The sequence below is a fragment of the Erpetoichthys calabaricus genome, chromosome 6 (genome assembly GCF_900747795.2).
Source record: "Erpetoichthys calabaricus chromosome 6, fErpCal1.3, whole genome shotgun sequence".
NCBI classification, from domain to species: Eukaryota; Metazoa; Chordata; class Cladistia; order Polypteriformes; family Polypteridae; genus Erpetoichthys; species Erpetoichthys calabaricus.
This window is the reverse complement of record NC_041399.2, coordinates 145,695,650-145,720,186: the sequence shown is the minus strand read 5'-3', so window position 1 is coordinate 145,720,186 and position 24,537 is coordinate 145,695,650. Positions and strand designations below refer to the sequence as shown.

At 36.2% G+C, this 24,537-nt stretch overlaps 1 protein-coding gene across 1 annotated transcript in view; it reads right to left on the bottom strand.

Moving 5' to 3' along the window:
• The window catches only part of gli3 (GLI family zinc finger 3), a 352,191-nt gene that overhangs the window by 109,743 nt on the left and 217,911 nt on the right, over nt 1–24,537 (bottom strand). The window contains exon 5 of the mRNA XM_051928834.1: nt 1,648–1,853. Within this exon, the coding sequence (XP_051784794.1) occupies nt 1,648–1,853 (206 nt within the window). The remainder of the gene's footprint in view (nt 1–1,647; nt 1,854–24,537) is intronic.

Here is a 24,537-nt window from a genome sequence, read left to right as displayed (position 1 = left end):
ATGCTGGGTGCTGTCAGTCTGCAAAACCGAGCGGAGAACTTGCATACGCCAGGGTATGAGCTATCGTGGAAATGTGCGTGGCTTTACGCCAACTTTATGTTTTATACATCGTGTTTTGAGCGTGGAAACGATCATACACAACATTTTTGTGAATACGCACCGTTTATACATGAGGCCCCAGGATTTAAAAAAGAAAACTTGATGGGGGAATGTGCATATGTTTATGGCAGCTCTGACCAATGTGTATGCAAAATTTTGATGAAACTGGGAAATTAGAACAGCCTTGACCAAGCAGGGAAATGCAGCCAAACTGACTAAATGATGACTCACACATATAATTAATTATTCATATCCCTGAGCACTGATGTAACAATCATACCTCAAAACCAATGAATATGATAAACAAAGTATACTTTGGTTCTTTTTTAAGAGGTCAAATGCTACATATTTGCACTCAAGAACATTTTTAGATTTTTGTCAGATTATATCACCTACCTGTTGTCACTTCACAGGGAACTGCCCTATAGGTCAGTAATATCTCAGTCAAACTTCATTCCATCATGCCTGTTCTGCACAAAGCCATTAACGAAATGGTGAGGCACTGCATCTAGCATCTATATAGTGTGGGTGGATATACACAAAACATAACATGTTTGCAGCACTGTTCTATTCTCCTAACAAAATCTGGAGCAAAGGAATGCAATCATATTGCTATAAGGACACCTAGTGAGAATAAAACTTCTTTTATTAACTGTAAGTAGTTACATTCCATTAATGCACAAGTCATCCGTAATCCTGGGATGTGGCTGGCAAACAGCCAGTGGCCTGGGTCAGTCAGTGATTCATTTACTTTGAGGAAAAGTGGTTTTGGCAGATATGATGGTAACATTTGTGGTAAGATAACTGGCTAAAACCACAATTTTTAATATGGCCTTTACTGTTCATTGTAACAGCAATCACTACATTACATGTGCCAGGTGATAGTGGCTACTCGCTCAGCCACTGGCACATTATGCATTTTTTGGGCCCCCAGAGCACAGAGGACTATAATGCTGCATAAGAGCTTGCGCTGTCAGTTGCGCAGCACAGCCTGATACTGTTAAATGCAGGTGGTGGGGACTCGTCACATTAGGAGAAAGGCTGCACTAGCGGCCAGTGAAGTTCGCCAGCATCATGATTGCATATGTATGAGATTAATTAGCATGCTTCATATACTGTATATGGATGTTTGTGGCTGGCATTCAAGGTGCATTCACATATGCATATTTACAAGGTGATTGTGTTTTGCCAGGTTTTACACATCTGAACCTTTTTTTGGTGCATTTTACAATTTTTTTTGCATCCTCATATTTTCATGCTCAAATCCACATCAGGCTTTATAAATGAGGCTGCCTGCTGCCTTTATAGGCTTAACCACTTTCAACAAGAGGAATATGGACAAAGTAGAATGTTAAGCACACTCTACACTTACAGTTTTTGTGAAGGTATTTTAAATTTTGTAATTCTTTGAAGATAGTTTTCAGCTACTGAAATTGGAATTACCATAAAAGTTCCCACAGTAGCATTTCTTAAATGTGAAAAGAACCACCAAACATCCTTTGAAATTCTGTCTGAGATCTCAAACAACAATAAAAAAGCTACACTTACCATCGGTTGGGCTAAGTCCTCTGGCAGCTGAAATCATTGATAAAGAGGGGCTGCTGTGCAGAGACCTGATGTAATCCATGTAGGGGTTAATATAGGGGTGAGGGGGGTTGAAAGGAGACTCAGCAGCAGCAGAAGGGTTTCTGTGCGGGGAAATTCTAATTAAAGAAATGTCTGAGAAAGCTGAACTGCCGGAGAGACCAGGAGGCCTGCAAAAAAACATCAGAGGACAAGTTAACGTTCATATCCTCAAGGCCAGGCAGACAGTTATTGTAAATATGATACTGTCAACAATTTAAAAACATCAGCACTTCATTTTAGCAACTTCAGTCAGCCCTGTTTTAATTGTTAAGTTCAAAAATGAAAGGCTTTGGCAATATAGCAAAGAGACATTTGTAAGTAAATACTTTGTCAACTTACTTAAATCTTTTCTATCCGTAATCCAAAAAGAAAAGGTGCTATTAAATATAATTTGTTTTCTCTGATTTGTTTTTGTTCTTTTAACCAAAAAAAAATGTTTGCAGCATGTTTTCATTAAGGCACCACAGAATTCACATTAACACTGTTATCCAAAAATCACTCCTCTAATGTGCTGCCCTTGTGACTGTATTAGGTCAAAATGTTAAAAACTGTTCTTCCAAGTTCTATTCTTCAAAAATGTATTTATTTTGATGAAATTGTAATTATCTCACTGGCAAGTCAAGGCTGAAACACCACAAATAATACATGTCATCATCTATATTAAAAAAACTAAATACTGTATGTATTGAATACATTAAAAGTTGATAGCAGAGCAAAACCAATAAAAAATTCTTGAGATCATTAGAGTTTAGTGGTCAGTAAAAGTTTGTTAATTGGAAATTTTAGGAATGGATCACTGCCTAAGACTGATACTGAATCAATCAGTGGAATTACAAAAACACATTTTAAAACCATGACAGCCACTCATTTAGAAAGAGAACAAACCCAGCATCTAGTGTACTTTTTTCTCAAGGCATACTGAATAAACTGCACAAATGCGCTTGTGACATTTATAAATTGACAGTTTTGCCTTGGCCCCTGCTATAAAGTATGCATAAATGACTGCAGATACTGAATTTTTATTTTTATCCACAGGCAACAGCTTCTAGAAATGAGTGTTAAAAGCTGAAAAAAAGGAAAAGTTCATGACATATTTTATCTCATTCCATTTCATTTCATGTATGATACCCACTTCAAGGTGGGCACCAGCTCTAGGTACAAGGTCTAGACCAGGGGTGCCCAATACGTTGATCCCGATCAGCCGGTAGATCAGAAAAGGTAGTGCAGGTAGATCGCGTTGCATTCAAAAAAAAATTTTTTTTTAAACATTAGTCTATATTTCCTCCCTATGGCATTTGCCACTTGATTGACATACAGGGCGGCCTGTCTGAGATCTCTTTTCTTCTAACATACTGGTCATCCCGCACACACGATCAAACGCGTGAGGTACTGCAAAACTCCGGCTGTGATCTAGTTAGCCTTCCAATTTATATCGCCTAAAGAAGGATTTTAAAAAAAATTTGTTTGGGGAGGGTATGGGCTGGATGTGGAATTGGAAGAGGATTTTTTTTCTCACAATGTCACAATAGTGCGTTTGTCTGATCTGTCAATCTATCATTGCTATTCCAAAGAAGGAAAATGTGGAAAGGCACTTTCGAACTGTTCATAAAAATTACGAAACTGACTTCCTTCCGAAAAGCGATCTGAGAAAGAGAAAGGAGAGGGAACTAAAATCGCAGTTAATCGGACAGCTGTCATTTTTCACTTGGCTGAATTCAAAAGCAAAGGCAGACACACCGAAGCATCGTTCCGGGTGAGTCAACTCGATCATTAAGCATAAGAAGTCCTTCCAAGATGGAGAGATGATAAAAGAGGCCTTCGTTGAGACAGATGGCTAGGGAGAAATTCCTGCTGAGATTTCAAGACCCCTGGCCAGAGAAAAAGGAGTTTCTCCTTGTCATTAAACATGCAGAATACAAGCAACTTAATAACGATCAATGGCCACTAGACTTGGCATTTTTTTCCCGATCTGACCAACATGTTGAATGAGCTTAATTTACAGCTGCAAGCAAAAGAGAACTCCATGGTCAATATAATTAGCTCAGTTAATGCTTTCAAACGAAAAACGCAACATCTGTCCTCAAAGCTGCAGCCTTGATTTGGGGAACATCCAAAAACCTTGCGTCAGAGGCTGGAGACGCAATGGAAGGCGTGTGTGCAACTTGACAGCACACGCTACACAGAGCAGATTGAAAATTGTCTGTCAGACTTTGATAGACGGTTTCAAGACTCAGTTTTATTTGAGCCAATCGCTACATTTAAGTGCTATCCATTTAGGAAAGATGTTGAGGGTGATTCACCCACATCAAAAATTGCAACACTGTTTCACCTAAAACTCCTCTACAGTGGAGGATGAGATTTTGACACTACAGGATGACATTCAGCTGAAGTATGGGGCTCATGGACAGTTTTGGAACTTACTCACAGAGGAAAAGTACCCAAACATGAGGAAATGTGCTACCTCCTTGACTGCATTATTTAGCTCTACTTATTTATGCGAGTCAGCCTTTTCCCACATGAAGATTATTAAATCCAAATACTGTAGTGACCATAAATGTATTGAATTGTTATTGTGCCATAAAGGTTATTCAGTTATGCAAGGTACGACAACATATATCTTATGTATAAAGTATACTCAGTATATATATATATATATATATATATATATATATATATATTATATATATATATATATATATAATTTTTAATGTAGGTAGATCATTTCGACCTGGTCATTTTAAAAGTAGCTTGCAATACTTTCACTCAAATGAGACTAATTAACCTAATATGCATGTCTTTATTTATTATAATTTTTATTAATATACTGTTGGGATAGACTCTAGCTCCCAGTGACCAAGTAATGGAGAAAGCATGTTCTGAATATGGATGGAGATAAAGATGGATTACTATTGCTATGACTACTATTGTTTTTTATTAATGTTAATATGTAGTAAAGATGTTGCATATATATATTTAAAAAAAATAGAGCAGTTGCAAATGACAGATCACTCAGTTAATCTGATGTATTGTGTTGGGTAAAAAATAAAATTGTTTCAATATTTCACATAGGCATTTTAAAATAATGAAAGGGGGTCCAGGTTAAACAACATAATCGCTCTGTGTGTGTAACGAAGTGTTTCCTGTTTATCATCAGAAACTTACTTTTCATTTATGTCCAAATTTATTTAAGCCCAGAATGCTTCATTTTGAACAACAGGAAAGAATGGTGTACTGTATTAGAATTCAATGAGGGCTCCTTTTTTTAACCAAGTATTTCCATTTATGTTAGAGATATTTTAAATTAACAACTTTTCAATATAGTCTTTTCAGTACACTTTCACACTTATATGGCTGTGTTAGTCACCTAAACAGGTATAGGATGAGTAGACATTGGCCTAAGGGCACTATGACTTAGAAGTGCCAAAGCTAATCCAAACCTCCTCTCCCCAAAAGATGTCACTGTTGTGTGTCAACATATATTTCAATTACACACACAGCTGTGAACCTGCTTCGATATCTAAATGGGAAACCCCACTCTTCAATTTCACATACAACTGCATGTGCACTCCGCTCTCTAAGGGTGAACTCCACCCTTTCAATTTTCCTACAGCTGTGAGCAGGTTCTGCTCTCCAAAGGGGACCTTTGACACAAAGTTCAATGTTACATATGGCTGAGAATGTGTACTGATCTACAAGGGGGTTTTTACGTCTCACCTATGAATTGAAAGAGGCTTTCATGTACAACTGCATTGGCCCCACTTAAACTCCTTTAAATGATTAAAAATCTAGAAATCCAGCAACATGCAAATTGACAGCCTCTTCTAGTTTTAAAATTATTTCATTTAAAATCTTCATTCAGTTACAACAAAGGGCCTAGGTTTTTCTTGCTTCTCAGCCACAGCTGATGATAATGGCCATCCCAAGCTTTGGACGTTGTATTAGTGGGCACTAATGTAATGTCTAGTGCTGCTATATGGCGAGGAGATGCCTGGAGTAAGGAGTTACTGATGTGTTTCTTGAGAAACCCCATACCTAAACAGTTGTATGGAGTGATTGTTTTACTGCTCCTGGGAGATTAACTGTTCTTGCTTTTACTGCTTGTTGGATGTTAATTATGTATTTATTACTTTTAAATCTGTTCTGGCAAATTCATGCACATTTTTGCACCATAACAAACGTGCATTTTTTACACTTGTTTTAATCAAACATTTTTGTCTTTTCCTCTGCCTTAGTCCATCCTTGGTAACAATCACTTTGGCATATGAACTAAAAGAAATGTGTTCCTCATAAACATCTCAGCCAATCAGAACTCATGCAAACATTATCGACACTGTGATTCATTCCAATGTTTTCCACGTATCATTAGGAGGTTTCAAACAAAGGTATGTCTGTGCATTTAGTCCTGTATCTATATATTAGCAAAAATGTATGTATTGAAAACAGCATTCATGTGACACTAATATGTTGAACAAAACAACTATTTTATACTGTTAACTGTACTGAAATTATTCTTAGTGTTTTTTAACACAAGTTTTCAGGACATGAACAAACAGAAACAGAAGTAAGGGGTGCATCAGGTGGTTTGTGTTTTCTATTAAATAAACCAGAGCTCTGAATTTTAATATTCTTTTTTTGGGGAGTGGCAGCGTGGCATATTGCATTCTGGTTGGACATGCATAAGAATTTCATTGCACTCTATAAATGTGACAATATTATTATTACTACTACTACTACTACTAGTACTACAATGACTACTACTACTACTACAACTAATACTACTATCTTTTTCTATTTATATACATTTTGGTGATATGAGGCATTGTATCCATACCAAGTGGATATCATTCAGCACTAGTCAATTCTTCTTTGGTGCAAACTGTCACATATGTAGCCCATTTAAAGTTCTTGGTAGCAACTCACACAATGGTAGCAAAGTCAACAGAAGCAGAATATCAAACCACCAAACTGAGGACTACAACTTTATAAAGTTTCAACAAACCAGTGTACCTGACAAAAACAGCTTGGAAACAAAGAGTATGTCATTGGTGTGACATTATCAACTGTACATTAGTTTCTTTTATTTATTATCCATTATACTTTGTCTTTAATTTTGCTACTAAAATAGGACTGGGCAAAAAACTATTATATTTATCCAGTTTTCAACTGCATCATTACTGAATACAGTATATAGTCACAGAGTCTTAAGGCTATGAAGTTTCTCATATTAATGCATTTATGTATTCAGCATTACCTATTTTTCAAAATCATATTCTATTCTGGGCAGCACAGTGGTGCAGTGGTAGCGCTGCTGCCTCGCAGTTAGGAGACCTGGGTTCACTTTCCGGGTCCTCCCTGCGCAGAGTTGCATGTTCTCCCTTTGTCTGCGTGGGTTTCCTCCGGGTACTCCGGTTTCCTCCCACAGTCCAAAGACATGCAGATTAGGTGCATTGGTGATTCTAAATTGTCCCTAGTGTGTGCTTGGTGTGTGTGTGTGTCCTGCGGTGGGCTGGCACCCTGCCCAGGATTTGTTCCCTGTGTTGGCTGGGATTGGCTCCAGCAGACCCCCGTGACCCTGTAGTTAGGATATAGCGGGTTGGATAATGGATGGATGGATATTCTATTGTTGTTTTGTGATGTAGTATATACTTAATGATGAAGAAAAATGTCTGTATATTTAGTACCAATCTGTTTTTACTGAATCTTTCTAAGGAAATGGCTGATTCACTCTACCTTTTAGTTTCTTGAAGGGCCCAAATGATTTTCACTAACAACAATGATGGATAGTAGAGTGGTATAGTGGATAGAGTAATTGCCACTCAGTGCCAGAGAACCAGATTAAAATTCACAGGCCAGTCACTCCTGATATGGAGCTTGTGCATTTTGCTAATGTCAGAATGTTTTTTCTCTATGCATACATTGACTCCATGCCAAATTTTTACTTGTAAAATTGACTGGAGACTGTTTTAGCCAGATTTAAGTGAGTATAAGCATACAGTATATGTAATCATCAAACTGCTGCTCATCTTTGTTTTTATTGTTTTATGTCACATGCTATAGTAACATACAGTACAAACCGGATATCAAAAATAGATGGATAGATAACCAACAATGGTATAGTATCAACTAGAATCATATTAACCCCAAAACTTGTGAATAAAGCAGCTCATCATAAAGCAATAGCTCTAAAGTAATGGTTTTTTGTCTATGAAGGTTTCTGCTTTTTTGTCAAATGAAATTCCATTTTTTCTTATCTTAGCATATGGAAGCAATTTACTGCTACAATATAGTCTGGTTTGGCGCCACAGATATTTACTACTTCTGAAATCTGCTCTTTAATTTACACGAGTTTAAAATTCTCTATTCATAGTCACCAAATATACTTTACTCTTCTGTAAAGGCAGTCTTGCTAAAAAATGTTAAGCATTCTTCCTACACTAAAAAAAAATGTTACTTGGTGCATCTGTAATTACTCTGTGTTTAAACTATTGCATACCTATTACAAAGAGGGAATTAACACAGGGCCACATATTTTTTGTTTATTTGTTTTTAAATATAAGTGGGCAAAATAAATAGAATTTGGTGGTACTATAACTAATTTCAAAGCTCATTTAAACACACAAGACAGTAACACTTATCAGTGAATCAGCCAGTTTTTTTTTTAAGATTTCCATATAAGCTCTAACTAAAACCTACTCACAAAGCATGTTGAAATATTATGAATACAAAATAATGAAATCATGTAAAAGCCAAAAGAAAGTTAAAGAAGGTTATGACAGATATACAATGGATGAAAATAATGTCAAACTAATGCACTGACACAAACTATGGATATGAAAGTTAGTTTGAACAGTACACAAGAGAATTTCTACAGTATGTTTTAAAAAAAAGGCTTAAGAAATGCAACTGCTTCCACAATTATTTTCTCTTCGATGTATACTATTGTCTCTAACTCTTTAATGCACATTTGCCTAAGAGACACCAAACTCTCAGGGGCTGCTAACATAATACCCTATAACTGTCTTTGTCTAGCACAAGATTGTGGAGGTGCTATCCTAGTAGCACTAGGTGAAAACCAGGTACCAAACTTTCAGTTGGTACTATTCCCTTATTAGGTAATATAGTAGTCTAAAATATAATTTAACTATTTAGCTATAAATATCTGACATTAAAGCTATGAATACAACACTTTTCTGCATTTTATGCATTTCTTTAAATGGAAAGACACCTAGGGACTCTCCTGTGTTAGGTTAAGTCCTCTGGAGAGAGAAAATGGTGGTATCCTAAAACTGTTAGCGGTCTCTGGTAATACAAATGGATGGAGAATAAGCACGGTGATTAATCTTTGTCACTCTAGCACCTTCTTATATATTTACAGGCTTTCATGGAACAGCCCCAATGTGTCAACATTGGCTAATGATAATAAAAACTGAGTTTCCCTGAATACCAACAAATAAGAAATAGGGACTTTTGTCTGTGTGGTTGTCTATTTATTTTTCTACATGTAAAAGTACATTAAATGCATCTGCAAAGCATTCATATCATTTATGTGCGACTGAATTCAGGAACTGAAATCCTGTGTGGTTTGTTAAACACCTCTTAGTTATATAAAAAATGGCATGGCTAAATTTTGTTGGCAGGAAATCTAAGAGGTGGAGAACTTCAAGTAAATACAAGGAAAGTACTTTGCTGCAGCTAAATGTGTATGAATGAACTGACATGCTCAAAAATGGTCAAAAAGTGTCACTGACAAGGAAAGAAGAGAGCAACTCTTATTATTTCTCATTATCCCAATTAGTCAAAGTATTTGCTATGTGGATATGATAGAGATGCGTGCATGTATGTAGGTATGTACCTATGTCATAGTCAGTCATCTTCGAACCCGCTATATCCTAACACAGGGTCACGGGGGTCTGCTGGAGCCAATCTCAGCCAACACAGGGAGTAAGGCAGGGAACAAATCCCTGGGCAGGGCGCCAGCCCACCACAGGGCACACACACACACCAAGCACACACTAGGGACAATTTAGGATCGCCAATGCTCCTAACCACTGCGCCACCATGCCGCCCTCCATGTGAGTTGCCTCCATTTAATTAATATATTCCCAAAAAACATGCATGGGATTGACTATTAACACCAGATTGACCTGGTAAAATGTCATAGTTAAATTGGAAAATCTGTCTCCCTGCAATTAGTGCAGACATTTTGCAATGAGCCAGAGTAACTGGGAAAGAAGTAGATTCAATGCAAAGAGCCCATTCTATTTTAAAGATACTACAAATGTCTTCACACATTATACACTCCTGGTCAGCATTTTGTCAATTATTACTATAACATGGAAAAAGTTTCTGTTTAGTTATGTGTTCAACATTTCTTGCCTTCGCATTTCCTGTCATCCTACATTTACCTGGATCGTTGTAGACATGGGACACACATGAAATGTATGTACAGTGATCCCTCGCTATATCGCGCTTCGTCTTTCGCGGCTTCACTCCATCGCGGATTTTAAATGTAAGCATATGTGAATATATATCGCGGATTTTTTCACTGCTTCGCGGATGTCTGCGGTCTACTAACCGTGTGCTTCCTCAGTTGATTTGCCCATTTGAATTCAAACAAGGGACGCATTTGAATTCAAACAAGTGACGCTATTGGTGGATGGCTGAGAAGCTACCCAATCAGAGCACGCGATTAAGTTCCTGTGTGCTGCTGATTGGCTCAGCGACGGAGTGCTGCATTAACCAGGAAGTCCTAATCTCACTCATTCAGGCATTACGTGCCCAACGCCAATAGAAGATGCAAATGATTGCAGAAAAGGTAAAAGTTTTGGATATGTTGAAGGAAGGAAACAGCTACACCGCTGCAGGACACCATTACAGCATAAATGAGTCCACGGTTCTTTTTATTTAAGCATATAAGATCTACGGCCGCAGTGTCATTTAACCTATGGCGCAAAACGAGTTGCAAGTGGACGTGATAAGGCAGTAGTCTGGATGGAATCTGCTTTAGGGATTTGGATTGAAGAGTGATGGAAGAAGAACAACGGCGGTGCTAACAGTCTCCTGAAGAGGCTCCTTTAGAAGAGCTGTAACGCTATCCTTTGTTGTGCAGTAAAATTAAACTCATCGTTATCGGACAAGTCGTCGTGTCATTGTTGGTGAGTAACCATAATTAATTATTTACGTACAGTACTTATTACATGTACATAGTTTAGTGTCACTGTACACACATTTTACTGTATACAATTTTTCTTGCATTGTACATATTTATTGATGGTGGCCTGTCTGTCGTAATGGCTGTAAACATATGTGATATCGGAGACGCTCGATATCTTTAAAATAATATTTAGGTTTTACTGTATGTAAACACACATACATAATTTCAACGAATCTTACCTAATATCTAAGTACTAGGGTGTTGTACCGTGTTAGCCATTATTAATGTAGAGAAAAGCCAAGCAAAATGACACCTTTTATTGGCTAACTAAAAAGATTACAATATGCAAGCTTTCGAGGCAACTCAGGCCCCTTCTTCATCTTGCCTGAGTTGCCTCGAAAGCTTGCATATTGTAATCTTTTTAGTTAGCCAATAAAAGGTGTCATTTTGCTTGGCTTTTCTAATATCTAAGAGAATACAAAGGGTTTATGCTGTATAATTGTGCGTGAAATGTTTATAATAGTGTGGAGAGTTTATAAGGGCTTAAAATATATAAAAATAACCATATAAACATATGGTTTCTACTTCGCGGATTTTCTTATTTCGCAGGTGGCTCTGGAACGCAAACCCCCGCGATGGAGGAGGGATTACTGTATTCCAAATAATGATATATTATTTACTCTATACAATTCCAGACACCTCACATCCAGATAAGTAGACCTGAACTGGGAGAACTTCAATTGTGTCAGTGGGGGGGTTTTAGGATAGCAGGCTGACTCACACATTAACGAAACAAAGACTCTGATGAAGAGGTGTGAAGGAATTTAAGGTGCCCCGGCATTACAACTATTTTTGTAGGCTCAATTGATTCTAGTGTTAAAACAAACTTTTTATTTAAACTCTTACCTGTTCATACTGTATCACTTCTCCTTTTCAAACTCTGTTTTATTTATTTATTTTTTGGCTGCATGATCTGGCAGATAGAATCAGCAATGCACACTTTAATTTTTTAGATCATCTTGGAAATATTATACCAGAAGTAAATGAAGAATGATGTGACTAATAACCATTCTTTTTACCTTTTTTTGCCTTCTGATAAAGTACCAAAAGATACATCAATAACATATGTTGTTACTTTTAAATATAAAAAGCTTTAAAATTTCAGTTGTCTTTTAATAATCCCATGAGCTAAAACTGAATTTCAATTAATAATAATGTATCCAATGTCTGAAAATGTACACCTTTACTCAAAGAAATTAGACATACTTGATTTTAATGGAATTTCTTTTACTTTCCTTACATATACTGCATGAGAGATAAATACACAGGGAAAGTGTTGTAATGGGGATAAAATTCCGCCTTTGTGTATTCTATGGATTTACATATTTTTTGGCATCAATGAATATGATTTTTGGAATTAAATCTGTAAGTCAGGATGCAAATTTGTGTATAACTCAAACACAAACAAACCACTGAATGAAACTTCACACCATTAGTAACATTGTGAAATGCTGAATTCCTATTGTGTTAGAGAAAATCACTCAAGTAGGATTTGCTCTACTCACATAATGAATTTTGTACAAACATTCTTGCCAGAATTGCAGCACAACTATGGTAGTTCATTCTACATTAGAAACTATTAGCCTACAATATTTTACCACTAAAATCTCAGCTTTATGTAAAGAAAGCCATGCATTGGATAAGCTAGATTTTTTTTTACATTTTGGTGCACTTACTTTTCTTTATAAATAAGCTTTTAAAACATTCTAACATATATTAAAATCTTTATTTCATACTGTATATTGTAAATTCTTTAGTGACAATAACTGCCTCCTACACTTAAACATGCTCTGAATGTTTTCTGCCTGTCCAAATCCTTAACCACTATGTCATATCAGCCTCCAGAAACTTAATCCCCTTTAACAGAAGTGTTCCAATTTGAATTGTGTCCAACCCTCTGTCATCTGGCTTATAACCCTGAAAATTGTGAAAATGGTGACCTAATTAACAACAGTTTAATGTTCATTCACTTTTAATACTGCTTCTAGTCATCCGCCCTTTTTATGAACCCATATTCCCCATTGCAGACCTATTCACAGCAGGGGTAAAAAAGAAGTTAATCCAAAATGAAATGCTAGTTTATTGAATGGTACATTGCCACACACTCATTTGTTTCAGGACAGTTTAGAAAGAGTTAAACAGTGTACATGACAAAATACCTGAATAAACATGAGAAATACATGCACACTTGATTCAGAGGTTTGGCTAGGAACTAAACATAGGTTCCTAAAGTGGTATGTCACTGCAGTGCCTTGGTCTACTGTACATACCAACATACTGTGTTTAAAAGTCAGTGGATGGTTAGATATGAAAATCTTTATTCCACTAATTAATGATTTTTCCATTATGATTTTATCTATAGTTTTTGAGAGTTTAGTACACTCTGTGTCCACTGGTGTCATTGCTGAAGCCCAGCCAGTGATATCCACTTTTGTGGTTAGTTAGTCAGGAAGCTACCGGTTCCCAATTAACTGGAAATAAATGGCTCAAGAACATTGCCTATGGATCATTCTTATTCTAACAAGACTTAAAAATACCCCTTGGGGCAAAACTGTACAATCTAATTAAAATGGTCCAAGGATTTTCTCTTAACCTAATGTGTGGTCATGGTCATGCAATGTTTAACTTCCCTAGTATTTGAATGTATAAAGTACATACACGTAATAAAAACACACTCACCAATGCATCATAATGTTTAAATTGTTCCACTCAAAAAGTGTAAGTATTTTAAACAATAAAGTCACAGTTTTTTTAAATATAAAAACCTTTGCTCACCTCATAATTCTAAAGAATAGCTTTAGGAAATCAACCCAAGCATTATGTTATATTCAAATCTCTGCTACTGACTTACAAATTATTTAATTCCAACATCTTAAATTACCTGTCACTATTACTTAACTTATCGTAATCTGTCAGACACATAAAACCCCAGTGATGAGGTCTCACTATTCCAAAAGCTTGTTGAGCAAATGTGATGAACATTCATTTAGCTTTAAAGCTATTACTCTCAAGGGCTATTACCCCCGTCTGTTCATATGGTTCCATCGGTGACCACACATTCACATCATACTTGAACCTCATCTTTTCTGACCTTTATTTCAAACTATCTCTGTAACTAGATTTTCTTATGAAAGAAACACTGCTGAATGTTGATGATTTTACTGTATGGTTAGCCCATATTGTTAATCTACTTCTTCATAAGATTAATTCATGCTTATTTCTACAGACTCTTCAAAACTTTGTTTCTTTACAATTTATTATGAAAAAGACTGCTGATATATTGTTTTATATCTTATTTATCTGTATGTATATTCAATGACAGGTACTAAATAAATTAAGGCTTAATTGATTAATATAGAAGTAATCTTTTGTGAACTCTTGCCCAAATTTGTGAATGTGAGGATAATGTTGTTTAAATCAACATAAACTAGTTGGGTTGTTTTTCTAAATCCTGAGCAAAAGAAATTACATGAGCTGCTTTTTAAAAATAGAGAATACCTCTCCATGTGATTCTTGATCTATCTAAGCTGCACAGATAAATAAAACCTGCCATAGTTTGCTCCACCTTTTACTAAAAAGCAAGCTAAAAACTCAAGGGAAATCACTGAGAAAGAGACTAAGAATTCCTCATTTCAGGGCCCTGTTTTAGTTTCTCTAATGGGAAGTCATAAGAAGTGCACTGGAAAACATATATCTAAGAAGCATATCCAAAAGTTGACCCATCCCCACAAGAGAGGAAAAAAGAAGAGTACATTCTCCCTCCAGTCCCATGGCCACAGAGAAGTATAAAGGGAGGCTAAAAAGAGGAAAGGCGACTGCTTATGGCCTTTGGAAGCAAAAGAGTTCTACTTGAGGGGCTGTTCCAGGCCAATATTCACAGAAAAGAAGTATGACCTCTACTGCCACAGCAAGACATTGCACGAATGAAAAGGCTGCAAAGAATTTGCTATTTTTTTTAGAAAGGTTCTGCCCTTTTAATTGAGAGAGAGATACAGTGAGAGACAGAGCAAATGAGAGCCAAGTCTGTGTGTTTTGAGAAACTATAAAACAAGTGAGGCTAGCATGTCTCGTCAAAGAGTTTGCATCTTTCTTTGTTATGTGTTCTCCTTGGCCACAAGTCACTATTTTTAAAATTTTTTAAATGCAATGCAGCATATTAGCATTTAAAATGTGAATATACAGGGTGAGTCAAAATTATGTTAACATTTGAATGGCAGAAACAATTTATTTACAAAACATACTTCATATGTGCAAGATAATTTACAGGAATGTCTCAACCTGTTCGCCATCATGTTCAACACATGTACCATATGTGGCACATACAATGCATCTGGAAAGTATTCACAGCGCATCACTTTTTCCACATTTTGTTATGTTACAGCCTTATTCCCAAATGGATTAAAATGCATTTTTTTTCCTCAGAATTCTACACACAACACCCCATAATGGCAACGTGAAAAAAAGTTTACTTGAGATTTTTGCAAATTTATTAAAAATAAAAAATTTGAGAAAGCACATGTACATAAGTATTCACAGCCTTTGCCGTGAAGCTCGAAATTGAGCTCAGATGCATCCTGTTTCCCCTGATCATCCTTGAGATGTTTCTGCAGCTTAACTGGAGTCCACCTGTGGTAAATTCAGTTGACTGGACATGATTGGGAAAGGCACACAACCTGTCTATATAAGGTCCCACAGATGACAGTTCATGTCAGAGCACAAATCAAGCATGAAGTCAAAGGAATTGTCTGTTAGACCTCCGAGACAGGATTGTCTCGAGGCACAAATCTGGGGAAGGTTACAGAAAAATTTCTGCTGATTTGAAGGTCCCAATGAGCACAGTGGCCTCCATCATCCGTAAGTGGAAGAAGTTCGAAACCACCAAGACTCTTCCTAGAGCTGGCCGGCCATCTAAACTGAGCAATCGGGGAGAAGGGCCTTAGTCAGGGAGGTGGACCAAGAACCCGATGGTCACACTATCAGAGCTCTAGAGGTCCTCTGTGGAGAGAGGAGAACCTTCCAGAAGGACAACCATCTCTGCAGCAATCCAGGCTTTATTATTATTTAGAAAAATCTGCTGGGAAGAGTTTTAAGAGTTTGTAAATTTCAAAAAAGCACTGGGTAATTATCAAAATCATCTACAATTGTATCTTCATCCTTCCATTTTCCGACCCGCTGAATCCAAACTGCAAAATACTTTGTGTGATTAATGATCTTGAGAAAAGTTATTGAAAATTGTACATTTTACCTTTTTCACACATCTGACAGCAAAACAAATCCCCAATAAAAGTTATTAAAAGACCAGCAGAATTGTGCACATGGCCAGAAACTACTGTGCCTTCAGCTGCTTGCTTGCTTTGTCGGCGGATTTTAACACAATGTATATTTTAAACCTCCATCAGGTAATTTTTTCAAAAAATTTATATTTTAGAAATATGAGCTACAATTAGCTATAGGCCCTCTATAAAAAAAAACTAACAATAGTACAAAAGGTGCAAGTTTTTAAAGCTGTTATAGCACTCATAAGCCCATTTGGGTTCATTTCATAACTACATGATATTTAAAAATTGTAATAAAAACTTGTACAGTACTTTATGTGCTTTACTATCCATCCAGTATCCAACCTGCTATATCCGAACTACAGGGTCACGGGGGTCTGCTGGAGCCAATCCCAGCCAACACAGGAAACAAACTCCGGGCAGGGCACTAGCCCACCACAGGACACACACACAAACACCAAGCACACACTAGGGACAATTCAAAATCATCAATGCACCTAACCTGCATGTCTTTGCACTGCGGGAGGAAACAGGAGTACCTGGAGGAAACCCACGCAGACACAGGGAGAACATGCAAACTCCACGCAGGGAGGACCCAGGAAGTGAACCCGGGTCTCCTAACTGCGAGACGGCAGCGCTACCCTGTACTTTACTAATACAAATTAAAACAATCTTTTACTACTGTTATTTTTTAATACAATTCATTGTTACAAAATATTTAATAAAAAAAATGTAAAATGCCACAACTTTCAAAAGAGCTTCAATCACAACTGAATTTAATACCACACATACAGTTTCTTACTTGCTTATGTATTTCTGTGGGTTTACCACACATTATTTTTATGTTAATCTAGGTTACTTACTAAACCTTTGTTATTTACACATCTATTTTTGACCATAGACAGATCACTGATCTTTCCTGAGTATAACTTTTGTCTTGTATTCACTTTTCAGGGAAGAAACCTGATAGCATCTTCCACTGATTGGGGAGTATTTATTTATGAAAACTGATAAGAAACCAAGATGACTTAAGAGTGAAAAACTGGATAATATGTGTAGCTTTTATGGATATTTTACTGTCAACTAATTGTATTTTGACCAGATATTATTTATTTGAATAATATCCAAAAAGGAATGTCTATACTGGAGATTTATTTAATAACATCCTTATTAAAATAAGCAGTAGAGAAAAAGTCTGTTTCATCTAGGACCATAAAATAAACTACAGAATATACTGGAAGTAAGCAAATATGTTAGCTAGACCTCAGAAGAGGTGAGGCCACTGCCAACAAAAATATTTTTAAATGTCTGACATAGTAAAATAACTAATAGAACATCTAGCAGAATAGACCAGTTTCCAAGATTTTATATACAGTATCTTGATGATCTTGAAGCAGCACGTGTACTATAAAACACAGAGGATAGCTTTAGAAAGAGAATCTATAAAATGAAGTAAGCTTACAGCTGGGACAAAAACTAGTACTCTAGTACTGCAGCTAGGCTGTCCTGCAAAAGAATGTGAAACTGTCACAAAGCAGTCCATCACAGGACTGAAGGATATGACAAACTTCTCATTATTGTTCTGATGGAATACAACACAATGATGCACGTACATATTTATGATGTTGCACAGCCCAATATGATGAACATGCATCTAATTGTAAAAAGAAATAAATGTTTTCAGCTCTAAACTGATTATTACTGTCCAATTAAAATAATGGGTAAGCAGGACTGTAATTCTTTAACAGTAAAATCACTACTATATATATATATCTTAAACACTTCGTTACTGAAGTGAAAAAACTAGAGGTACATTTTTATTTTATGTCATAAATGTCAAAAATAAAATTGCCTAAATAAGGTAAATTACATAAGAGCTCAGTACAAGTTAGAATGTTAACATATAAATATCCTATATTGGATTCTTTTGTAATTTCTTACGTGATATAACAAAGTCAGGACAATACCATGGCATGGTATTTCTGTAATATCACACAGGTCACTTTTTCTTTCCTTAAATGAGCCTTAGTGAGCCTATAGTGTCTATTTGATGGATTTCCATCCATTTAAATAACATGTCAGATAGTCTGATATCTTGAAGAAAACCTGAAATAATGATCTAAATAATTTTGCTCTTCCAGCATTAAATGTGTAGAACTTTAAAATACTCTAACCATATTAAAACTTCTAAATTTGAAAAGAAAGAAAATCTAGTGCAATTCCAAATATGCACATTATAAGAAGACTGAAACTGCCCATAATTGTTGCCAAAAAAGATATCAAGTTGTGTACAATTGGGATATGAATTTGCTTAAAACAAATGAATCAATCAGTCATTTCATAGGATCCACCTTTGTTTCAGAGGTCTTTGATTTGATTTCTTATTTATGGATGAGTACTGTGCTGTCTCTGGGACATTATATTAAAGGGTATGTGGCACACTGAGGCCTCGGTTATACATTTTTGGAATTTGTTTAGGACAAGAAAAAAAGGAGAACAACCGAGTCCCGCTACAAAAAACAAAAAAGTCTGCTATATTTGTTTTATTTAATTTTTTATGGGAAAGCTTGGTGAGTTACCTGCTATTCTTTCCAGAATACAAATGCAAGCCAGCCAATCAGCACCCGGGGCAGTAGCAAGATATAGCCTACTTTATTATTGCTGTTCCATCCATCTTGTTAGTCTAATAAAATGTCACAGTTCATACCTTGATATTTAATCATAAATCAAATACGGTACAACACAACACAGCTTCTGTATGTGCTAGATAACTATATAATACTTCAAGTGTCTAACTAGGGAGATTAGCACTACAGCATGAAAGAAAGCAGGGTTTATTTTTTTCTGTGCCAGGCCATTAAAAATACATGCTGAGCAACAGCAGGGACAGTTTGTGCCGAACACAAGCAGAAGCTGTTTAGATGGGATAACTTTTAAGAAGAAGGAATAGGCTTCAACACCATGATATATGGTTGTTTTCATCACCTATTAAAATGAGTCCTTACAATAGATCACACAATAAAGATAAACTGGGACAAATTCTTTAAAATGAAACTTTTGGTCAGCTGCTTTGTGAGTGGGGTATACAAGTTTTTTCTTTTATTTCATTATCCATTACAACCTAATTCTTTTTTTTATGTTATATTGGGACACTCAGGAATATTTTATAGATGATAGCCTTGCATTTTACAAATTTTTAAATCTAGGATTTAAAGGTGCTTTATATTTCTCCTTCACATTCCAAACCTACTTTTTGTAGTACACGTATGCTGTAGCTTATCTTAAGCAGCATCTAGTGGAATGAATAATCAACCAGCTGCTACTCAAAACATCTCATACTGGGATAATTTTGAATCTCCACTGAAACTAACATGAATGTATCATGGGATGAAGTACAAAACTGGAGTACCCAGAAAAAAAAATCCTGTCAGGATTCAAGAAGTGCCATTCCAAAGAAACAGCTCTAATTGCCATTGTCGTTATGGCAAGATAGAGGTACCAACATGTCATCTGTGCTCATCCTGCTAGATCTCTACTCTGCCTTTAACATGGTAAACCACCAGATTCTCTTTGCCACCCTCTGGGACCTTGACTTTACTGGGACTACCCTCAGGTGGTTTCAGTCACAGAGAGATGTCAAGGGAGCACCAGGCAAGTAGGGGGGTGCCCCAAGGATTGGTGCTGGGTTTTCTCCTTTTCTCTCTACACCTCCTCACTAGGCCCTGTCATCCAGTCCAATGTTTTTTTTATGCTGATGATACTCAGCTATTCCTGTCTTTCTCCAGAGAACCACACTGTAACAGCTAGAACCTCTGCATGTCTCAATGTCTCACTGATATTGAAAACTGGATAAAGCAACACTGTCTTCAGCTGAACCGGGCAAAGATGGACCTTCTTATTATGGGTGGTGATCGATGACTAGCTATCCTTCAGGGGCCATGTTGCTATATCTCTTGGTCTTAAAGATTCACTCTACAGTATACAATATCCACAAAATCTGATAGTATATGCAATACAACTACTGGTTCAGACTTTGATCTTGTCACAACTGGACTATTACAACTCTCTGCTGTCAGGAGAACCAACATGTATAACCAAGCTGCTACAGATGATTCAAAAATGCTGTGGCATGTCTGATGTTCAACCAGAGAAAGCAGGCACATGTCATTCCTCTTTCCGAATCACTACAGGTACATTGATTTCCTGTAGTGGCACTACTAAGTTCAAATCATTGATGTTTCTCTATACAGTAGTCAGTGTGTCAGGAGCGGGAGATAGTTCTTCGGTCCTATGGTCCCTCACAAACCACTCAAGTCTGCTGTTGAATGACCTCTGGTGATTCCAGCTCTGTGTGGTATTACGTCTCAGTCCAGATTCTTTTCATGTGTAGAACCTAGATGGTGGGACAAGCTGCCCACGTCCATTCAAAATTCCGACTCCTCAATATGTTTAAGAAACGTTTGAAGACGCTCTTGTCTGGTGAATTTCTGTTTAACTGATATTAGCTATCAGCTTTTGTAACCTAGGTATTGTAACTAGCTTGGATTTTCTTCTGAGCTCTTCGCTTGTTGTGATAAATTTTGTAACCTTGTCTCCCAGTCTTGTAATCCTATACTTGCTCCCAAACAATCCCCTAATCTACTTAGCAAATAAATGTAAATGTAAAATTGTGACAGTGACAGAGAGAAATTGAAAATGTCTCTCAGAAATTGTTACCCAGTTTATATTTTCACAGATATTAAATGACAATTTAAAAAATGTTCATTTTCCTTTTCTCATCCCAAGTTTTCTTACATAATGTAAAACAGTCACGGCAGTTCATGTTCATTGTTGTAATGGAATAAAAGTGTTCAATTTCCTTTTCTGTACCGGATATTTTTGCTAGTACATCACAAAAGTAGCCTTTCTCACATTGCACTTCAACTGGATTTCAACACATCAATACAGTTATGTCCAAAATAAGCAATATTATAACCTACATCGTTATTATTAGTCATTAGCAGCTAGACTTCTTATACCATCACACATTTTTAACTTAATGACACTTTTTTCTGGACCGATTAATAGATATTTTAATTTACTAGACACCTAAAATAGCATGCTACCTGGAATGAATGATCATATGCTAGTCAGAAGCTTGTTTCTATATCTTTCATTATATAATGTTAGAAGCAACTGCATTCTGGTAAATGAAAACTTGACACATGATTTTCATACAATTTCATTTATTTCACACAATTCAACCTGAGAAAAATGTTCTGTTGCACACTGAAACAAACCATACCATACATTTTAAGCATGTAATTATAAAGTAACTGTAAATGCAGGTAACTTTTTTGACATGTAGTTCTTCATGTGTTTCAAGGGGCATCCATGATAACATATTTCAACTCTGTACAAAGCATAAAAAACATTAAAGCACATTTTTAAAGAATACTTCAAATTAATTTGGCAACATCCCTGTTGTATAGTCACATAAAGGTATTAATATTAGCCACTGCTCTTTATTTACATTGTTAGCCTGACTGATAAATTCTTCCATAATGATGCCAAGGAGTAGCTAGTCTTAGCTTAATTCTATTCTTGTTTACATATAAAGAAAAAACAGTTGTGTCCTGCAAATCTACCCCAAATGAATGTTGTGATTATTACAGTAAAACTATGCAAACCAATGTTTTTTTATTTGAAATGTCATGTTGAGAAAATTGTGCATAAATGTCAGTAAATTATAGTCTAGCAAAATGTACTGGAGTGATCCAGGATTTATTAACACTATCAATAATAATATCTGTGTCAATTTTTATCTGAATTGCATGATTCATCGTTTAGAAATAAGAATCTATAAGCAGGACATAAAGCTGTATGTCCCAGATTGACTGACTGACAAGAAATTCTTGGCTACTTGCAGACATCCTTAGGAAAAATGGATTGCACTAACTGTTCTTATGACTCTGATACCCAGAAAAATCCAACTTTACCAAAAAATAATTCGTTTGTGAAAAGAAAAATCAGAGAAAATCACATTGATGTTCTACATTTAATAGTCAGAAAGGGTAATCTCAGTATCAGTCTACTAGCACAAACGGTAGCATGTCTAAAATTTATTTACGTTTCATATACAAAGATACATGAAGAAGCATAAAGCTACATATCTCTGAATGAGTAACTCGAGGAACCAAGGAAAATTGGGTTTCTTTAATCAATCTCATGGACTTAATTCCCATAAAACTCCAACCTCACCAAAAAGTTAATTTACTACAAACCACAATGCAGTTTTGCATTCTATACCCAGAAAGCATAATCTTAGGGCTAGGCCAGAGAGGCTATAGAATAAAACAAATGGTATGATGTTTGACTCCACGTCCTGCACTATGTAATATCAGAAATTAATTACTACTATAGAATTATCTATTATTATTGTAAACATACTGTCCAACAATATGCTAAAAAATATAAGATCTTCACACCAGTCAGTCTTTACTTCTGTTTCTTATGTATTAAGCATTTATCATGATTGTCATCCCCAGTTTAATAGACATTTAACAGGTTTCGTCAGTTGCCCCAACACAAGTCTGGCATGCTAAAGTCCCTTTATTTAACTACGAATTTAAAATTATCAGTCCAGTATATAAGTATGTCAGTGGTATTCTATAAATTTCTCCATTTGTATAAGTGTTATCATGATATCAGGTATAATACATTCTATAGGAATAATGAATACAGTATATTTATATACACTGTATGTCTACAAGAGAAATTACTATAGAGAAGTTAACACATTTCATTTATTTAATTAACTGAGAGGTTTTCAGAATCACTGTAGTTATTTTGTTTTGTTAATGACATATATTTTCATTCATTGTTTATTATAATCTCTAAATAATTACTCTTAATTAATTAAGAGTAATTAATTAGTAAATTTCTCTTTGTGGATCAATAAAGTGCTATCTATCTATCTATCTATCTATCTATCTATCTATCTATCTATCTATCTATCTATCTATCTATCTATCTATCTATCTATCTAATTCAAGAAAGGACTAATTACTTTAACAGTCTTTTAATATCATTATCCATTCAAGCATATCTTAAACTCACTTAGTCTAATTTTTATATGCAATAAAGTAGTGAACTGGTCTTTACTGAAAATAACTTAATCCTGTTTCTGGCTAAACAATTCTCCAGCAGGAGCTCCCATACAAAGCAAACCTCCAACTACCTCCTGTGAAAGCACCTAACTGGAAATTCTGATAATCAGCAATCTTATGGACTTGCTTTGCTTGAAAGTACATGCCAGCTTGAAATGACTGACCTCACACTGAGAGCAGCTACAGTATTGTGAAGATTTTGCTTTTTTTGATGTATGGGTCAGTGACACAAATGTTCAAGTCTGAATTACAATTATTATGACATGTGAATACAATTATTTATTTGTAAAGATGCTTTTAGGAAGAGTGCTAGCCAAAAGCGCTTTATCCATCCATCCATTTTCCAACCCGCTGAATCCGAACACAGGGTCACGGGGGTCTGCTGGAGCCAATCCCAGCCAACACAGGGCACAAGGCAGGGAACCAATCCTGGGCAGGGTGCCAACCCACCGCAGGACACACACAAACACACCCACACACCAAGCACACACTAGGGCCAATTTAGAATCGCCAATCCACCTAACCTGCATGTCTTTGGACTGTGGGAGGAAACCGGAGCACCCGGAGGAAACCCACGCAGACACGGGGAGAACATGCAAACTCCACGCAGGATGGACCCGGGAAGCGAACCCGGGTCTCCTAACTGCGAGGCAGCAGCGCTACCACTGTGCCACCGTGCCGCCCAAAGCGCTTTATACTTTTTTCTTTGTTTAAAAAGGAACACTATAAAGGTAAGAGTATAACAGCAACACTTACTCTAGTTTTTCTCATCACCCTCCTAAAGATGTACTGTTTAAATTTGTGTGGGTGTACATGAGTATACCTATTTAGGTTTTGCTTCTGACTTGAACCAAATGTTAAAACTCCAGCTCATTGTGAATGTGAAATTGGAATGTGCAAATACACTAAATGAATATATGGACAAGCTGACTATGATTCATGTAGGTTAAATTAATTACTGTGGATCACATAGCTAGCCCTGATAGGTTTTCCTGTTGCCTTACTAGTTTCAGTTACTAGAGAAATAGAGAAGTTTGCACATGATGCATACCACTCAAAGTGTGAATATACAAATAATATGACACCTAATTTCAGTCAACTTGGTGGATTCATAAAGTCTTTATCTTTTGGTAAAATATTTCATGCCAAGTAACTTTACTCTACTCAACTCTTC